Below are 18,054 nucleotides of genomic sequence, written 5' to 3' on the forward strand. Positions count from 1 at the left end.
AAGGAGGGTCAAACTGATAGAGGCCATGAATTCCTGTTTGTCAATGCTTCTCCACTCATGAACATCTCCCAACCTAAAAGCAGCCATGTTGAGCTGTAAAATGTGTGGCAGGTGAACAGTTATCCACAGTAAATATGTTCCAAATTGCAAATATACAAAGTTTATATCAAATTCCATAGTGAATCCATATGGGTCATTTTAGACCCATGTCTGTAAATTTGATATAATACCACAAAAACGTTTTTTTGCTCAGAAAGTAAGAAAGACAAACATTTAAATAATTTGTGGTACTAAAAAACAAGGTACTTAATGAATAATTAGAATATTAAATGTTGAAATTAATTGATTTGAAAATATACAGCAAAGAAACACTTTCATCCACATGAAATGTCATAGGAAATGAATGCGGGTCATTTTAGACCCATGTTGTGCATTAGAGAGGGTAAGCATAGCTTGTGTATCAAAGGGTTAAGAGCTTGATGGCATCAACATCCAGCCTGATATAAAATCATGAACTTCAATTGTGTCTCTTATTGTTGCCCACAAAGAAAATCCAGGTTGAATCAAGTCACGCTAGCTAGCTACTGTATTACTAATAGCCAATTTTGGATGGTCAAGCATATTTTTCATTGTCTCCTTATTCCTATCAAAGTCACTATGTTCATTTCCTAAGTGACATTTCAGATCGGTTATGGATAGTGAAATATTTAGCGAGGTGAAGTTAGTTTCATATTCGACATTCGACATTCGTCTCACATTCGGAAGACGCTACTTTGCAGCGCCGAGTTAGGGACCGGGTGAAAATTACCCATACAATTTTGAAAAATGATGACATTTATAATATTTGTATGACTATAAAACCTCAAACAAACAGCAGAGCATTCCAACAATGTCTGGCCTACTTCCAAACCCTTTACTTTTTCAATAAAACATTTAAGAAAATGATAGAAAATCGCTAATCTCTGAAAATAGCATGAAATCATTGATAATCTCAATAACTTTTTCAAACTTGTTTAAAAAAATCTCGAATATACACCAGATTATTCTAATAGTGTCTGGCCTACTTCCACACCCTTTACTTTTTCAATAAAACATTTAAAAAAATGATAGAAAATCGCTAATCTCTGAAAATAGCATGAAATCATTGATAATCTCAATATCTTTTCCAAACTTGGGTCAAAAAATCTCGAATACACACCAGATTATTCTAATAGTGTCTGGCCTACTTTCACACCCTTTACTTTTTCAAGAAAACATTTTAAAAAATGATAGAAAATCGCTAATCTCTGAAAATAGCATGAAATCCTTGCTAATCTCAATATCTTTTCCAAACTTGGGTCAAAAAATCTCGAATATACACCAGATTATTCTAATAGTGTCTGGCCTACTTCCACACCCTTTACTTTTTCAATAAAACATTTTAAAAAATGATAGAAAATCGCTATTCTCTGAAAATAGCATGAAATCCTTGCTAATCTCAATATCTTTTCCAAACTTGGGTCAAAAAATCTCAAATACACACCAGATTATTCTAATAGTGTCTGGCCTACTTCCACACCCTTTACTTTTTCAATAAAACATTTAAAAAAATGATAGAAAATCGCTCATCTCTGAAAATAGCATGAAATCATTGATAATCTCAATAACTTTTTCAAACTTGGGTCAAAAAATCTCGAATATACACCAGATTATTCTAATAGTGTCTGGCCTACTTCCACACCCTTTACTTTTTCAATAAAACATTTAAAAAATAAAATGATAGAAAATCGCTAATCTCTGAAAATAGCATGAAATCCTTGCTAATCTCAATAACCTTTTCAAACTTGGGTCAAAAAATCTCGAATATACACCAGATTATTCTAATAGTGTCTGGCCTACTTCCACACCCTTTACTTTTTCAATAAAACCTTTTAAAAAATGATAGAAAATCGCTAATCTCTGAAAATAGCATGAAATCATTGATAATCTCAATAACTTTTTCAAACTTGGGTCAAAAAATCTCGAATATACACCAGATTATTCTAATAGTGTCTGGCCTACTTCCACACCCTTTACTTTTTCAATAAAACATTTAAAAAAATGATAGAAAATCGCTAATCTCTGAAAATAGCATGAAATCCTTGCTAATCTCAATATCTTTTCCAGACTTGGGTCAAAAAATCTCGAATATACACCCGATTATTCTAATAGTGTCTGGCCTACTTCCACACCCTTTACTTTTTCAATAAAACCTTTAAAAAAAATGATAGAAAATCGCTAATCTCTGAAAATAGCATGAAATCCTTGCTAATCTCAATAATATTTCCAGACTTGCGTCAAAAAATCTCAAATATACACCAGATTATTCTAATAGTGTCTGGCCTACTTCCACACCCTTTACTTTTTCAATAAAACCTTTAAAAAAATGATAGAAAATCGCTAATCTCTGAAAATAGCATGAAATCATTGATAATCTCAATAACTTTTTCAAACTTGTTTAAAAAAATCTCTAATATACACCTGTTTATTCTAATAGTGTCTGGCCTACTTCCACACCCTTTACCTTTTCAATAATGTGTTTTAAAAAATGATATAAAATCGCTAAACTCTGAAAATAGCATGAAATCCTTGCAAATCTCAATACATTTTCCAGACTTGTTGAGAAAAATCTCAAATACACACCAGATTATTCTAATAGTGTCTGGCATACTTCCACACCCTTTACTTTTTCAATAATGTGTTTTAAAAATGATAGAAAATCGCTAAACTCTGAAAATAGCATGAAATCCTTGCAAATCTCAATACATTTTCCAGACTTGTTGAGAAAAATCTCAAATACACACCAGATTATTCTAATAGTGTCTGGCATACTTCCACACCCTTTACTTTTTCAATAATGTGTTTTAAAAATGATAGAAAATCGCTAAACTCTGAAAATAGCATGAAATCCCTCTGAAATTTTATAGAAGACGAGTCATCATGTCATACAGGAAGACAGGATCACAATCCACCACAACGGATCAATTGACAGTCTCAGCTGTCAAGTCTTAGGTAAAACACTTTATATATAAGGAATATTTTGAATCCAGTCGATACTGACCTGACTGAGAGAGAGAGAGAGAGAGAGAGAGAGAGACAGACAGACAGACAGACAGACAGAGAGCGCGAATTAGAGAGAGAGGTATGTGTAAGATTACTCTGATGTAACCCCTTGACACACCCCATCACTTTGAGTGTCTGCCTGTCAGAAAAATTGAAGATGTATCTTTTTTTAGTCTGTATAAAATGATACTGTGTTCAGCATTCCTTGTGTGGAAAGAGAGGCCTACTCCCAAACCTGGAATAGATGGAGACGCAAACTCTGGTGACCATTTGCTTGACACCTATATGGTCAACTAGGGTTGATGACGCAAACACTCACACACACGCGCGCAAGGTCTATGCAAGGGAGCCAATGAAAGAAGAGTTATGAAGAAATTGGGATTTCCTATGTGAAATCCTTGCTAATCTCAATATCTTTTCCAAACTTGGGTCAAAAAATCTCAAATACACACCAGATTATTCTAATAGTGTCTGGCCTACTTCCACACCCTTTACTTTTTCAATAAAACATTTAAAAAAATGATAGAAAATCGCTCATCTCTGAAAATAGCATGAAATCATTGATAATCTCAATAACTTTTTCAAACTTGGGTCAAAAAATCTCGAATATACACCAGATTATTCTAATAGTGTCTGGCCTACTTCCACACCCTTTACTTTTTCAATAAAACATTTAAAAAATAAAATGATAGAAAATCGCTAATCTCTGAAAATAGCATGAAATCCTTGCTAATCTCAATAACCTTTTCAAACTTGGGTCAAAAAATCTCGAATATACACCAGATTATTCTAATAGTGTCTGGCCTACTTCCACACCCTTTACTTTTTCAATAAAACCTTTTAAAAAATGATAGAAAATCGCTAATCTCTGAAAATAGCATGAAATCATTGATAATCTCAATAACTTTTTCAAACTTGGGTCAAAAAATCTCGAATATACACCAGATTATTCTAATAGTGTCTGGCCTACTTCCACACCCTTTACTTTTTCAATAAAACATTTAAAAAAATGATAGAAAATCGCTAATCTCTGAAAATAGCATGAAATCCTTGCTAATCTCAATATCTTTTCCAGACTTGGGTCAAAAAATCTCGAATATACACCCGATTATTCTAATAGTGTCTGGCCTACTTCCACACCCTTTACTTTTTCAATAAAACCTTTAAAAAAAATGATAGAAAATCGCTAATCTCTGAAAATAGCATGAAATCCTTGCTAATCTCAATAATATTTCCAGACTTGCGTCAAAAAATCTCAAATATACACCAGATTATTCTAATAGTGTCTGGCCTACTTCCACACCCTTTACTTTTTCAATAAAACCTTTAAAAAAATGATAGAAAATCGCTAATCTCTGAAAATAGCATGAAATCATTGATAATCTCAATAACTTTTTCAAACTTGTTTAAAAAAATCTCTAATATACACCTGTTTATTCTAATAGTGTCTGGCCTACTTCCACACCCTTTACCTTTTCAATAATGTGTTTTAAAAAATGATATAAAATCGCTAAACTCTGAAAATAGCATGAAATCCTTGCAAATCTCAATACATTTTCCAGACTTGTTGAGAAAAATCTCAAATACACACCAGATTATTCTAATAGTGTCTGGCATACTTCCACACCCTTTACTTTTTCAATAATGTGTTTTAAAAATGATAGAAAATCGCTAAACTCTGAAAATAGCATGAAATCCTTGCAAATCTCAATACATTTTCCAGACTTGTTGAGAAAAATCTCAAATACACACCAGATTATTCTAATAGTGTCTGGCATACTTCCACACCCTTTACTTTTTCAATAATGTGTTTTAAAAATGATAGAAAATCGCTAAACTCTGAAAATAGCATGAAATCCCTCTGAAATTTTATAGAAGACGAGTCATCATGTCATACAGGAAGACAGGATCACAATCCACCACAACGGATCAATTGACAGTCTCAGCTGTCAAGTCTTAGGTAAAACACTTTATATATAAGGAATATTTTGAATCCAGTCGATACTGACCTGACTGAGAGAGAGAGAGAGAGAGAGAGAGAGAGAGAGACAGACAGACAGACAGACAGACAGAGAGCGCGAATTAGAGAGAGAGGTATGTGTAAGATTACTCTGATGTAACCCCTTGACACACCCCATCACTTTGAGTGTCTGCCTGTCAGAAAAATTGAAGATGTATCTTTTTTTAGTCTGTATAAAATGATACTGTGTTCAGCATTCCTTGTGTGGAAAGAGAGGCCTACTCCCAAACCTGGAATAGATGGAGACGCAAACTCTGGTGACCATTTGCTTGACACCTATATGGTCAACTAGGGTTGATGACGCAAACACTCACACACACGCGCGCAAGGTCTATGCAAGGGAGCCAATGAAAGAAGAGTTATGAAGAAATTGGGATTTCCTATGTGCTTACATTATTCACTTATCAATAGAACTAGTCATTGGATACAAGTTAGTAAGTTCTCATGTAAACTTGCTATTAATAAGAGTAGATTGTGTCTATGTGTCAGGATTAATAGATGTTCGGGGTCAGGAGAAAGTACTGGCTAAACGTTCCTTGTCATGACTACAATTAGAGCTCCATATGAACTCTCTAGTCTGAGAGTTGTCATGGTGTTCGGAGCAGTGAATCTCTTTCTCTGAGACTGTCGTAACGTCAATACTGTCTGACTGTCACAATCTATGTTTACATTCTTGTGCCCTATAAAAGATGGTCCTCCGGCTTTCAGAGCTGAGAGAGACATGATTGAGACCTAAGCCTGGTGTTGTGTTGTCATTTATTGTCAGAGATCTGGTTCTTTGTTTGGCAAAACTCAATGCCACAACTTGTGCCACTGTGTTTAAATGCACGCTTAAGATAAAAAAGAAACAGGCAATGAAAATAAGCAAAGGCTGTAATCATAATATATATGGGGTTCCATAAAAGTTATTGATTGAGATTAGTGAAGATTTCATGCTATTTTCAGAGATTAGCGATTTATTTTCTATCATTTTTTTAAATGTTTTATTGAAAAAGTAAAGGGTGTGGAAGTAGGACAGACACTATTAGAATAATCTGGTGTGTATTTGAGATTTTTTGACCCAAATTTGGAAAATATATTGAGATTAGCAAGGATTTCATGCTATTTTCAGAGATGAGCGATTTTCTATCATTTTTTAAAATGTTTTATTGAAAAAATAAAGGGTGTGGAAGTAGGCCAGACACTATTAGAATAATCTGGTGTGTATTTGAGATTTTTTGACCCAAGTTTGGAAAAGATATTGAGATTATCAATGATTTCATGCTATTTTCAGAGATTAGCGATTTACTATCATTTTTTTAAAAATATTATTGTAAAAGTAAAAGGTGTGGAAGTAGGAAAGACACTATTAGAATAATATGGTGTATATTTGAGATTTTTTGACCCAAGTCTGGAAAATATATTGAGATTAGCAAGGATTTCATGCTATTTTCAGAGATTAGCGATTTTCTATCATTTTTTAAAATGTTTTATTGAAAAAGTAAAGGGTGTGGAAGTAGGCCAGACACTATTAGAATAATCTGGTGTATATTCGAGATTTTTTGACCCAAGTTTGAAAAGGTTATTGAGATTATCAATGATTTCATGCTATTTTCAGAGATTAGCGATTTTCTATCATTTTTTAAAATGTTTTATTGAAAAAGTAAAGGGTGTGGAAGTAGGCCAGACACTATTAGAATGATCTGGTGTGTATTTGAGATTTTTTGACCCAAGTTTGGAAAAGATATTGAGATTAGCAAGGATTTCATGCTATTTTCAGAGATTAGCGATTTTCTATCATTTTTTTAAATGTTTTATTGAAAAAGTAAAGGGTGTGGAAGTAGGCCAGACACTATTAGAATAATCTGGTGTATATTCGAGATTTTCTGACCCAAGTTTGAAAAGGTTATTGAGATTATCAATGATTTCATGCTATTTTCAGAGATTAGCGATTTTCTATCATTTTTTAAAATGTTTTATTGAAAAAGTAAAGGGTGTGGAAGTAGGCCAGACACTATTAGAATAATCTGGTGTGTATTTGAGATTTTTTGACCCAAGTTTGGAAAAGATATTGAGATTATCAATGATTTCATGCTATTTTCAGAGATTAGCGATTTTCTATCATTTTTTTAAATGTTTTATTGAAAAGGTAAAGGGTGTGGAAGTAGGCCAGACACTATTAGAATAATCTGGTGTATATTCGAGATTTTTTGACCCAAGTTTGAAAAAGTTATTGAGATTATCAATGATTTCATGCTATTTTCAGAGATTAGCGATTTTCTATCATTTTTTTAAATGTTTTATTGAAAAAGTAAAGGGTGTGGAAGTAGGCCAGACACTATTAGAATAATCTGGTGTGTATTTGAGATTTTTTGACCCAAGTTTGGAAAAGATATTGAGATTAGCAAGGATTTCATGCTATTTTCAGAGATTAGCGATTTTCTATCATTTTTTAAAATGTTTTATTGAAAAAGTAAAGGGTGTGGAAGTAGGCCAGACACTATTAGAATAATCTGGTGTATATTCGAGATTTTTTGACCCAAGTTTGAAAAAGTTATTGAGATTATCAATGATTTCATGCTATTTTCAGAGATTAGCGATTTTCTATCTTTTTTTAAAATGTTTTATTGAAAAAGTAAAGGGTGTGAAAGTAGGCCAGACACTATTAGAATAATATGGTGTATATTCGAGATTTTTTGACCCAAGTTTGAAAAGGTTATTGAGATTATCAATGATTTCATGCTATTTTCAGAGATTAGCGATTTTCTATCATTTTTTTAAATGTTTTATTGAAAAAGTAAAGGGTGTGGAAGTAGGCCAGACACTATTAGAATAATCTGGTGTGTATTTGAGATTTTTTGACCCAAGTTTGGAAAAGATATTGAGATTATCAATGATTTCATGCTATTTTCAGAGATTAGCGATTTTCTATCATTTTTTAAAATGTTTTATTGAAAAAGTAAAGGGTGTGGAAGTAGGCCAGACACTATTAGAATAATCTGGTGTATATTCGAGATTTTTTGACCCAAGTTTGAAAAAGTTATTGAGATTATCAATGATTTCATGCTATTTTCAGAGATTAGCGATTTTCTATCATTTTTTAAAATGTTTTATTGAAAAAGTAAAGGGTGTGGAAGTAGGCCAGACACTATTAGAATAATCTGGTGTGTATTTGAGATTTTTTGACCCAAGTTTGGAAAAGATATTGAGATTATCAATGATTTCATGCTATTTTCAGAGATTAGCGATTTTCTATAATTTTTTAAAATGTTTTATTGAAAAAGTAAAGGGTGTGGAAGTAGGCCAGACACTATTAGAATGATCTGGTGTGTATTTGAGATTTTTTGACCCAAGTTTGGAAAAGATATTGAGATTAGCAAGGATTTCATGCTATTTTCAGAGATTAGCGATTTTCTATCATTTTTTAAAATGTTTTATTGAAAAAGTAAAGGGTGTGGAAGTAGCCCAGACACTATTAGAATAATCTGGTGTATATTCGAGATTTTTTGACCCAAGTTTGAAAAAGTTATTGAGATTATCAATGATTTCATGCTATTTTCAGAGATTAGCGATTTTCTATCATTTTTTTAAATGTTTTATTGAAAAAGTAAAGGGTGTGAAAGTAGGCCAGACACTATTAGAATAATATGGTGTATATTCGAGATTTTTTGACCCAAGTTTGAAAAAGTTATTGAGATTATCAATGATTTCATGCTATTTTCAGAGATGAGCGATTTTCTATCATTTTTTTTAATGTTTTATTGAAAAAGTAAAGGGTGTGGAAGTAGGCCAGACACTATTAGAATAATCTGGTGTATATTCGAGATTTTTTGACCCAAGTTTGAAAAAGTTATTGAGATTATCAATGATTTCATGCTATTTTCAGAGATGAGCGATTTTCTATCATTTTTTTAAATGTTTTATTGAAAAAGTAAAGGGTGTGGAAGTAGGCCAGACACTATTAGAATAATCTGGTGTGTATTTGAGATTTTTTGACCCAAATTTGGAAAAGATATTGAGATTATCAATGATTTCATGCTATTTTCAGAGATTAGCGATTTACTATCATTTTTTTAAAAACATTATTGTAAAAGTAAAAGGTGTGGAAGTAGGAAAGACACTATTAGAATAATATGGTGTATATTTGAGATTTTTTGACCCAAGTCTGGAAAATATATTGAGATTAGCAAGGATTTCATGCTATTTTCAGAGATTAGCGATTTTCTATCATTTTTTAAAATGTTTTATTGAAAAAGTAAAGGGTGTGGAAGTAGGCCAGACACTATTAGAATAATCTGGTGTATATTCGAGATTTTTTTACCCAAGTTTGAAAAAGTTATTGAGATTATCAATGATTTCATGCTATTTTCAGAGATTAGCGATTTTCTATCATTTTTTTAAATGTTTTATTAAAAAAGTAAAGGGTTTGGAAGTAGGCCAGACATTGTTGGAATGCTCTGCTGTTTGTTTGAGGTTTTATAGTCATACAAATATTATAAATGTCATCATTTTTCAAAATTGTATGGGTAATTTTCACCCGGTCCCTAACTCGGCGCTGCAAAGTAGCGTCTTCCGAATGTGAGACGAATGTCGAATGTCGAATATGAAACTAACTTCACCTCGGTGAAATATTTGCTGTCTGAGAGATCGGACATAGTATTTAACAGCATAGATATAAGGAGTTATCTATGGTTAACAGGATGGCTATATCTGTAGTGCGGCCGGGTGTGATTGGATTCATCGTCCACACGTCGTCTGGAAATCAGTTTCGATCAAATGCCAACGATCTCCATACTAGATCTTGCGAACGTATCTTCTACACGTCGGGACGTATGTGTGCTATCCCAGATACGTAGGCCTATGTGTGATCTGGGTATTCCTCCAACTAGCAACTCAGTTTGTTCTGAGGTTAAGTTCGGTCGTTCTGAAATCGTCTACTTTTTCCTGTGAAAGCAAGCTGTTTCACCTTTGGCCTAGTTCAGACAAAATCTGAATTTCTGCAATCTGAATTTCAGCAATCTGAATTTCAAGAAACTGAATTTCGGCAATCTGAATTTCAAGAATCTGAATTCCTGCAATCTGAATTTGAGGAAATTGTATTTTTTGATAAAAATAATTCAGTTTAATTAAATTCGGCATACAAATAATTCAGATATATATTCAACAGCAAAATATTTCAGTTTTATGAAATTCGACACACAAATATTTCAGATTTGTCATATTCAAATTCAGATACTTTTGTCAGCTTTCTAGCTCCATAAACTCCCCCAGCATGTGCCCCCATAATAATTTGTTGAAAATATCCCTTTAAATAGTGTCCTCTAGTGGGGTTTAGGAAGAGAAATTAACACAATTAACACTCATAGAAAATATGAAAAAAGCTCCAAAATAGGGCTAGATATGGTGCCCATGGTCCCCCCCCCCCCCCCCCCCCCCCCCCAAAACAAAAATGATAGCAGATTTTCGCCACTGCACATAGGTCCACCTAGACACGGATACCCTACCTGGTTTTCATAGGTCTCTTCCCGATATCGGATCGGCTCGACACCCGGGTTAATGTTGAGGTAAACGTGATGGTCACAGCCAATTCCCCAGCTGCACCTCTTTCCAGCGGCGACACGCTTAAGCTCAAGCAGAGAGTCCTCGGTGCGTTCCCAGCGCCCACTGGCGGTAGACAGGCTGTACACCTTCCCGTACACGTCCACTGACCATAACAGCGAGCTGGTCATGATGGGCGCTGTATGACAGAGAGAACAGGCTGATTTTAATCCCCTATTTATCCTACCACTCGTCCCGGATGTTGTTGCTGTTGTGCGGCGATCGATGCAACGTGCAACAACGAGATATTACAGCAAAATAGTGTTCACCTGTAGCGACTCAACAAAGAAAGCGGCATAAAAGTTTAGGATAACCTAGTATTTCAGTAGCGTATATTTTCGCTGTCACTCACATGATATTGTAAAATCGTATATTTTAGGCTACGCCTGGCGTTTACATATAGGCTTCAAGCAGTTTTAAGATTTCGTCTTCTGGAAAATAACGTAGAAAAACAGTTATCACCTGAATATAGTTTTCCGTTCGATCCGCAGTTGTCAAGTGACTCGCCACAGACGCGTCATGCTATCAGATACTCAGGTGCGTGTCTCTACTGGACACCTGACATCTTAATGCCCCCATTCTGGAGAGATAGTGTGTCAACAGACAATTCAAAATATGTACAAAATGACGTTGGAAGTGATATTATGAGATGGACAGGAAATTTCCTGCTTAAGGCAGCCTTAAGGCTTTTGGGGATAGTGTCTATTACTGAATCAAGCAGACGGGACAGTGTTCAGCCTCACTTAGTTGCTAGTTCTGAATAGAAATAATGCAATACGTACACTTTACTTACGCGCCACGCCCTTCCATACCCGTTTTGGTGCCAGATAAGAGAAAAACTGCAACCGGTTAATTCATTGACACTAAACTATCTATTTCAATTCATATTCTTGACTAGGAATATTCGGTCCTCATCCAAATCCACAACAGGAAACGGAATAGCACTTGTCATTGGATTGGCTGAAATGCTGCGGGTGTTGTGAATCTCCTCATTCTATTGGACGAACTGGGTGGGCTCGTATATTTTTCCGAGTGACACAGCTGCTTGACGCGCAGAGCCTTTCTCAATAATTAATTCCGCGCTATTTAAATTATTCATACAGTGTAGTTAGCTTTAACTCGTCAGGCTAGATTAATTTATCATAATCATTAAAGCGTTCGTTGAAAATGACAACTGCATCTTGCATATCATCAATAATCACAACACTTGGTGTCAGAACTCTGAAATCAAGCATTCACACAGCACGCTGCAGCCTACCTACTCAATTTGGACAGGTCATATAGCCTATTTCTAACTGTGGTCTATGACATGTTAGATCACAAAATCATCATTCTACAATAATACGATTGAAAAAAAGAGGCAAGGTTGGTTGGAGCTACAGCAGTAACATGACACAACATGGTTTTCCTTATTTTGATGGACTGCAGCTTTAAGAAGTGGATCCGCACAGAGGCGTAGCAGTAGGCTATATCACGTGATTTTTGTCTTGTGACAAATCCAGACGAAAAGAAAAAACAATTTGTGAGTTTCCAACTGAGTTCCAAGGGCGCTTCTGTTACTGTAGAGGTTCTTTTGGGCAAAAAGGACCAGCAGTACATGTTAATATGGAGATACATTAGAAATTAACGTTTGATTAACATTCCACTATTTCACTGTTGGCGAGTGGTTGTACAGTTGGGAGCAAAGTTGGCGCATGGAGAGGGACAAGTTTCGTTTTTGCGCATAGTGTTTGCTTTGTTGTGGTCGCCCGTCCGCTCAAGTCGCATGACTCTCTAGAAACCAAGCCAAATAGCCAAATCATTTGTTTGTTGCTGGTGGTGGGGAACGTTGAAGGACTAAGAAGAAGTCAACTTGAGGACGCGCAACACGTCGGAGATGGACAACAAACCTCTTCTTCCAGACAGACCTCCCGCCTATAACGCCGTCCCGGGGACATATGAATATGGTCAGCAACACAATTATGGAGCTATTACTCCACCAGCACCCGCAACCTCTGGTTTCCAACAACCACCGCCGCCTTATCCCTACCCCGACGGTCAAGGCAAGTAGATCACAGTGGATTACCTAACGAGTGGTGCAACGCTCGCTTCTAAATAATGACGTCGCTACGTGCCGGGATACGATTAAACGCTTGAAAGGTTATAGCTATAACTTTAATTTTAGGATATGAACTTGCTGACATTTAGTGAGTAGTCTTGTCGATTCTAGAAGGCAAGTATATCTCCAACTTTACAATGTGTCATCAAGGATTGCACTGTCATAAAGAAGCACTTACTTCCTACTTGTACTTTTACATTAATTGCAATTTATCAATCACAGCTACTCTTCGCAGCATATAATTAGGCCAATTAATTCGAATTTTTAATGAAACATTTAAACAGTCAAAGTAGTCTGTCAGTATCTGACTACATTGTCTCTGAGTGAAGTGATAGTTACCAATCGTAGCTATCACTATCAAGGGAAAGCGTCAGCTTTTAAACGTAGTTGGTGTCATTGCGAGTCTACTGTTCTATAACAACTACACTGGGTAATGTCCTTGGATGGACTAGTCACTGTGCAACTGCATTATTTGAAAATAAACCACATTAGAAGTTGGTTGCTGTGGTCAGTAGGCGACCTGTAGCACACACACACAGGTCCTAAATAGAAGTACACACATCTTATAATGTTTTTAGACAAACCGAAAGCCCGCTTTTTGACAAACCTTTCTCATTATATCCGTAACAGAGTGTTAAGAATATATACATTAGCATTAATATTCAAATCTGATCATCATCCCAGTGACAAAAGATCCATATGGCAAGTACCAAACGTGAGTGTGGGGGCTTGATGTGGAAGTTTGTAACCATCCAGCATAACATGTTTTTCCCCCCAGGCCCGGCCCAGATGGGACCGGCCATAGCCCAGCAGCCTTACCCAGGCACCTACACCATCATCCAGCCCTCTGTAGTCGTGGTGGGGGGCTGCCCAGCCTGCAGGTAAACACAAACACACACATGTTGTCTCTCAGATCTGGAGGTAAGGGTGTAGGCTAAGTGTCTATCTCTAGCATTATGCAGGAAGTTAAAGTTTGAGGGTGGTGAGGATCATTCAGCAACAGCATTGTGTGGCAACACAGTCAACCGTTTAACTGATTAGGAGAAAAAACGGATTTATATTTTGAATCATGAATATCCAGATTGGAGTAACTGCTGTGGTTTTCCTCAGTCTCATTCAACATCCTGTCATCTGCTCAATAAACCACCATGTGATCATGTGATGTTGTAAAATGAACTTTTAAAAGCTTGTTACGTCAGGTTGGAGGTTACCAGAGTCTAACTGTGTTTCCATTGGAGGAATACACAAGTTACTCATTGTAATGTAATCACTTCTTGGTCCGTTATTGGTTGTTATTCTAGAGAGCAAAGTGTACGTTTGTTTTGCCAACAGGGAAATCATAATTAGATACATTAAAATGTGGTATTGAAGTCATAGTTAGCACTGGGTGGATTGAGTCACATAGACTTACCGGTATTTACATTTCTAGGAAGTGAGTTGTATAGTATAGTATAGTATAGTATTGTATAGTATTGCTTTCCAAGAATTCTGACCAGAGAAGAGGGTTTTGGTGGTCTGGTCTGGTTCATTCACACAAACCTTTACACCAGATCACCAGGGTCAACAACAGGCCCAGTTTCTAGCCTTGTCACACTGCCACCCAGATAAGCGTTTCAGATGCAATCAACTCCTTCACGGCACACAGCAGTGATCAGTCCTCACTTCGCATCACGTGACCAGAGACACACCTATGCAGGCATGCACAAAGCAGTTTTTAGTTGATCTTATAGTAACTCAAAAACCCTCTGGTTTCTCCACTGAACGCTCAACTAGTATGGCCTGATGCCAAACCTGATGGTGCCTCAGCGGCCCCCTTTACAAGAGCCCTCGGATATGGAACCAGGCCATACCTGAATACCAGTCATTCCCATCTGATCCGGCTTCCCTCAGATCTAGGCCTGTCAGGTCACACCTTGCCTGGCCACGCTTGTCAACATGGTCATGGGCAGCGGCGTAACAAGGACTTGGCGGGCCCGAGTGCAGATCTCACCAACGGGCCCCTTACCGACCTATCGTCAGGCGAAATTATTGAGTTTTCAGTTTAGCGATGCGCAAGGAAATTTAGGCTACTCATGATGTACAATTAAGGGTAACGACTGCTCCTTCTATGTGAAGATAGATGACTGTTTTCAAAAGTGAACGGCTCTGACTCGCGAGTCTCTGGCTCTAGATTATGCTTGCTACAACATGGAATGAGCATAATGGAACAGTCAGTCATGAGCCGACATATCTGCGACGTTTGAAATAGAGCACAGAGATGAGAAGAAAATCTGATCATTTACCAACGCTTATCCGACGTTATGAATGACGTTTCGATCTGTCATGTGTGCTATCTGGGTACTATTAAAAAACAAACTGTCACTTCGATGGTGAATATTTGATTTTATGTTCGTTAGATATGCTAGTTTACATTTAGTCTATCTAGCTTTAGCTATTTTCCGACTACATCCTGAACATAGTTTACTATATCTAACCTGGCCGCTGCCTGGTAGCCTAGGCCTATATGTGCATTTTTATGACGTTTAATAGCCATGTCAACTGCATACACCAGACAGTAAACGTTATGTAATTATTAGCCTACCCTGGTGGCTGAGTTTCACACTCATTGCTGTTGCCGGGCTGGGGGTCAGACGTAGCGTCCTCTTCAACACGCTTCGCCACAATCCAAATGAGGATAGTTTTGACAGCTTTGCCACCCTTACATCTTGCTCTTTTCGTTCCTGCCGCTTTCTGGAGCCACTTTTATGTTAAAGGGCATGGCATGGGGTAGCCTAATTCGCTTAAAAACGCTAATGCAACACAACTGTAGTATCCCAACAACAACTGTCTGTGGTATTCCAACAACTGGATGGGAACAATCGTGTGTGGGTGGGCGGGAATCTTTGACAACAATATTACCCAGACATCCTTGCTATTTTTCGAGGGCAATATTACTTAATAAAAACGACATTTGTTTAATTCAGCAAAAGGCAAATGAGGAAAAATTAATTATTTGCTGTTGTTAACACTGACTGTTTTTAAATGTTTATTGGGCAGGTGATAGCTCATAATTCTGAATAACTGACACCATAATTGAGAAATGTTTGCGAATTGATAAGACTGGATCATATGTGAACCTCAATTTGCGGTATCGCAGCGGTGCAAGGGGCCCGGTCAGATTGCCTGAAGTTGCCCGGTCAGGTTGTCTCACTTTTACGGTGAGATCGAGGACGGGCCCCCTTTCGCCACGGGCCCTAGTGCAGCTGCACTCCTTGCACTCCCTATAGTTACGCCACTGGTCATGGGACTGGGCTCAGCTGCTGTTAAACCCAAGACACAGCCTGCTCTAGGCCCATGTCCGTCTGCAATGTGATGTGTAATGGACGAGGTCACGCTGGGAGAAGCATGGCCTCGGGTCTGCTAGGGATGCTAGTGCTTGTTTACTGTCACCAGACGCAAACAACCAAGTTTCATGGTTCTTAGTCTGGAGCGGATAGGGTGACTGAGGATTAGTCCTATTGAAGAGTCAAGTGATTTCTAGATCCGATCACCTGCATTGGATATTAATCATGCAAGTTATATTTTGAGGGCACCCCATGTGAATGTCAACACAGTCAATGAGTAATTGTCTTTACTGAAGTCATCAGATCAGTGTAAATATCTCTCTCTCTCTCCTCTCGCGCTCTCTCTCTCTCTCCTCTCTCGCTCTCAGAGTGGGCGTGCTGGAGGATGACTTCACCTGCCTGGGGATCATGTGTGCCATCTTCTTCTTCCCTCTTGGCATCCTCTTCTGTCTCGCACTGCGCCAGAGGCGGTGTCCCAACTGTGGTGCCACCTTTGGGTAGAAGGACCAAACTGCAGCCAACCATCCACACACATGCGCGCACACACACACACACACACACAAACACATGCACACACACACACGCACACCTGTCGTTTCCTTTAGTTTTATCTTCATAATTATTGCACACTGATGAGGCCATGCTTATTTTAGTCTGCCATACATTTATGATATAGAGATGCATGAGTTTTCTTTTTTAATGCTAGCTGATGTGTCACAAGTATTAGTTTAGCAATGCCAGATCTATTGACTGTCTATCTATTGTTGGTGCCTTTATGTGTTGAGAGACCATTTAAAGGGATTGTGATAATGATTTTAGATCAGAAAAAGTGCGTATTCCTCTGTCGGCCTCAGAAAAGCCACAAATAGACTTTGTGGTGGATGTTTAATTCCATTTTAATGCAGCTGATTGTTAGCCTCTGTTATTTTATATTTTATATGCCAATGCTTGATTTCAGCTGAAAGTTGTATTAAGATGCAGATTATTCGTTTGTGGACAATGAATTCCCAACCATATGTGTATACGTAGGAATAACCTGTCTTGAAGTGAGGGTTCACCTTAAGCAGTCCTGTTGGAAATCACCCAAGGCTTTTTGAACACTGTGAGCTCTCTCTAAGCTGAGCTACAATCACGTGCATCCTCTTCACCTGATGGACTGAAAGCGGGAGGAGTATGGACGTGGTCCTTACTGATCACAGCAAACATTCAACCGAAGAAGAAAGTGTCCACCTCACTTAGCTGGTTTTTGTTTTGTTTTCTTCTTGGGGCCATGTCATATTTGCACTGACCATTCGATCCTGTTGCTATGATTATGCTGTAGGGCCTCTGCAGACCTCAGGTAAAGCGGTTTAAACACACACACATTCTGACCCCAGGAATAGACTCAAACTTAAGGAAGGGAAGCAGGCAGATATATTTGCATAGGAGCCTGCTGAAGTATAACCTCTGGATCATGTAAGCTTTAGTATAATCTGTGACGCCTCACCTTCCTCCCTACGACAATCACCCGGGAATCTCCATCTCCTTCCACATCTCTTTCCTTCGTCTGGGCAGGGTGTGTCCCTTTGGAAGTTTAAGGTGGTATATTTAGGGGAGGGAGGGGATATTTTTCTTTTCTGCTTTGGAACACTACGCGTGCTGTTATAAGTGAGGTTCTTACTTTTTTTTATATGAAAAATTATTGTAAATAAATTGAGTGCTACTTGCCTGTTTAGACCGAATATATTTCTTTCTGTTTTGGAGAATTATTCCTTTTTGGTGAAATAATATATGGACGTTTGATGGTGTCTGCCTGGAGTGTCAGTGTGATAGGGGACACTGTGGGGCTCGTCAGTATGGCTTCTTTCCATGCCCTCTTCTGGTATTCAATCGTGGGTCCTCTGACCCCACGCATGCAAGGCCACTTGTCCAACATCATTTTAACCAGTTATGCCCCTGAAAAGCAGGGAATTTGA

The 18,054-nt window shown here is 37.4% G+C and overlaps 2 protein-coding genes across 2 annotated transcripts in view; one reads left to right on the forward strand and one right to left on the reverse strand.

The window, feature by feature from the left end:
- tecpr1b (tectonin beta-propeller repeat containing 1b) overlaps nt 1–11,612 on the reverse strand; it is a 30,240-nt gene extending 18,628 nt beyond the window's left edge. The window contains exons 1-3 of the mRNA XM_047037399.1: nt 11,461–11,612; nt 11,141–11,258; nt 10,585–10,817 (exon numbers count right to left, since the gene is read on the reverse strand). Coding sequence (XP_046893355.1) covers nt 10,585–10,809 — 225 coding nt within the window. The 5' untranslated portion in view covers nt 10,810–10,817; nt 11,141–11,258; nt 11,461–11,612. The remainder of the gene's footprint in view (nt 1–10,584; nt 10,818–11,140; nt 11,259–11,460) is intronic.
- A 501-nt stretch (nt 11,613–12,113) lies between these two features.
- bri3 (brain protein I3) lies at nt 12,114–17,820 on the forward strand. The gene is made up of 3 exons (XM_047039154.1): nt 12,114–12,720; nt 13,555–13,657; nt 16,468–17,820. Exons 1-3 carry the CDS (start codon nt 12,555–12,557, stop codon nt 16,598–16,600), a joined length of 402 nt encoding a protein of 133 aa, XP_046895110.1. The 5' UTR covers nt 12,114–12,554; the 3' UTR covers nt 16,601–17,820.
- Nucleotides 17,821–18,054: the final 234 nt, after the last annotated feature.

This window comes from Hypomesus transpacificus, chromosome 17 (genome assembly GCF_021917145.1).
Source record: "Hypomesus transpacificus isolate Combined female chromosome 17, fHypTra1, whole genome shotgun sequence".
Lineage (NCBI taxonomy): Eukaryota > Metazoa > Chordata > Actinopteri > Osmeriformes > Osmeridae > Hypomesus > Hypomesus transpacificus.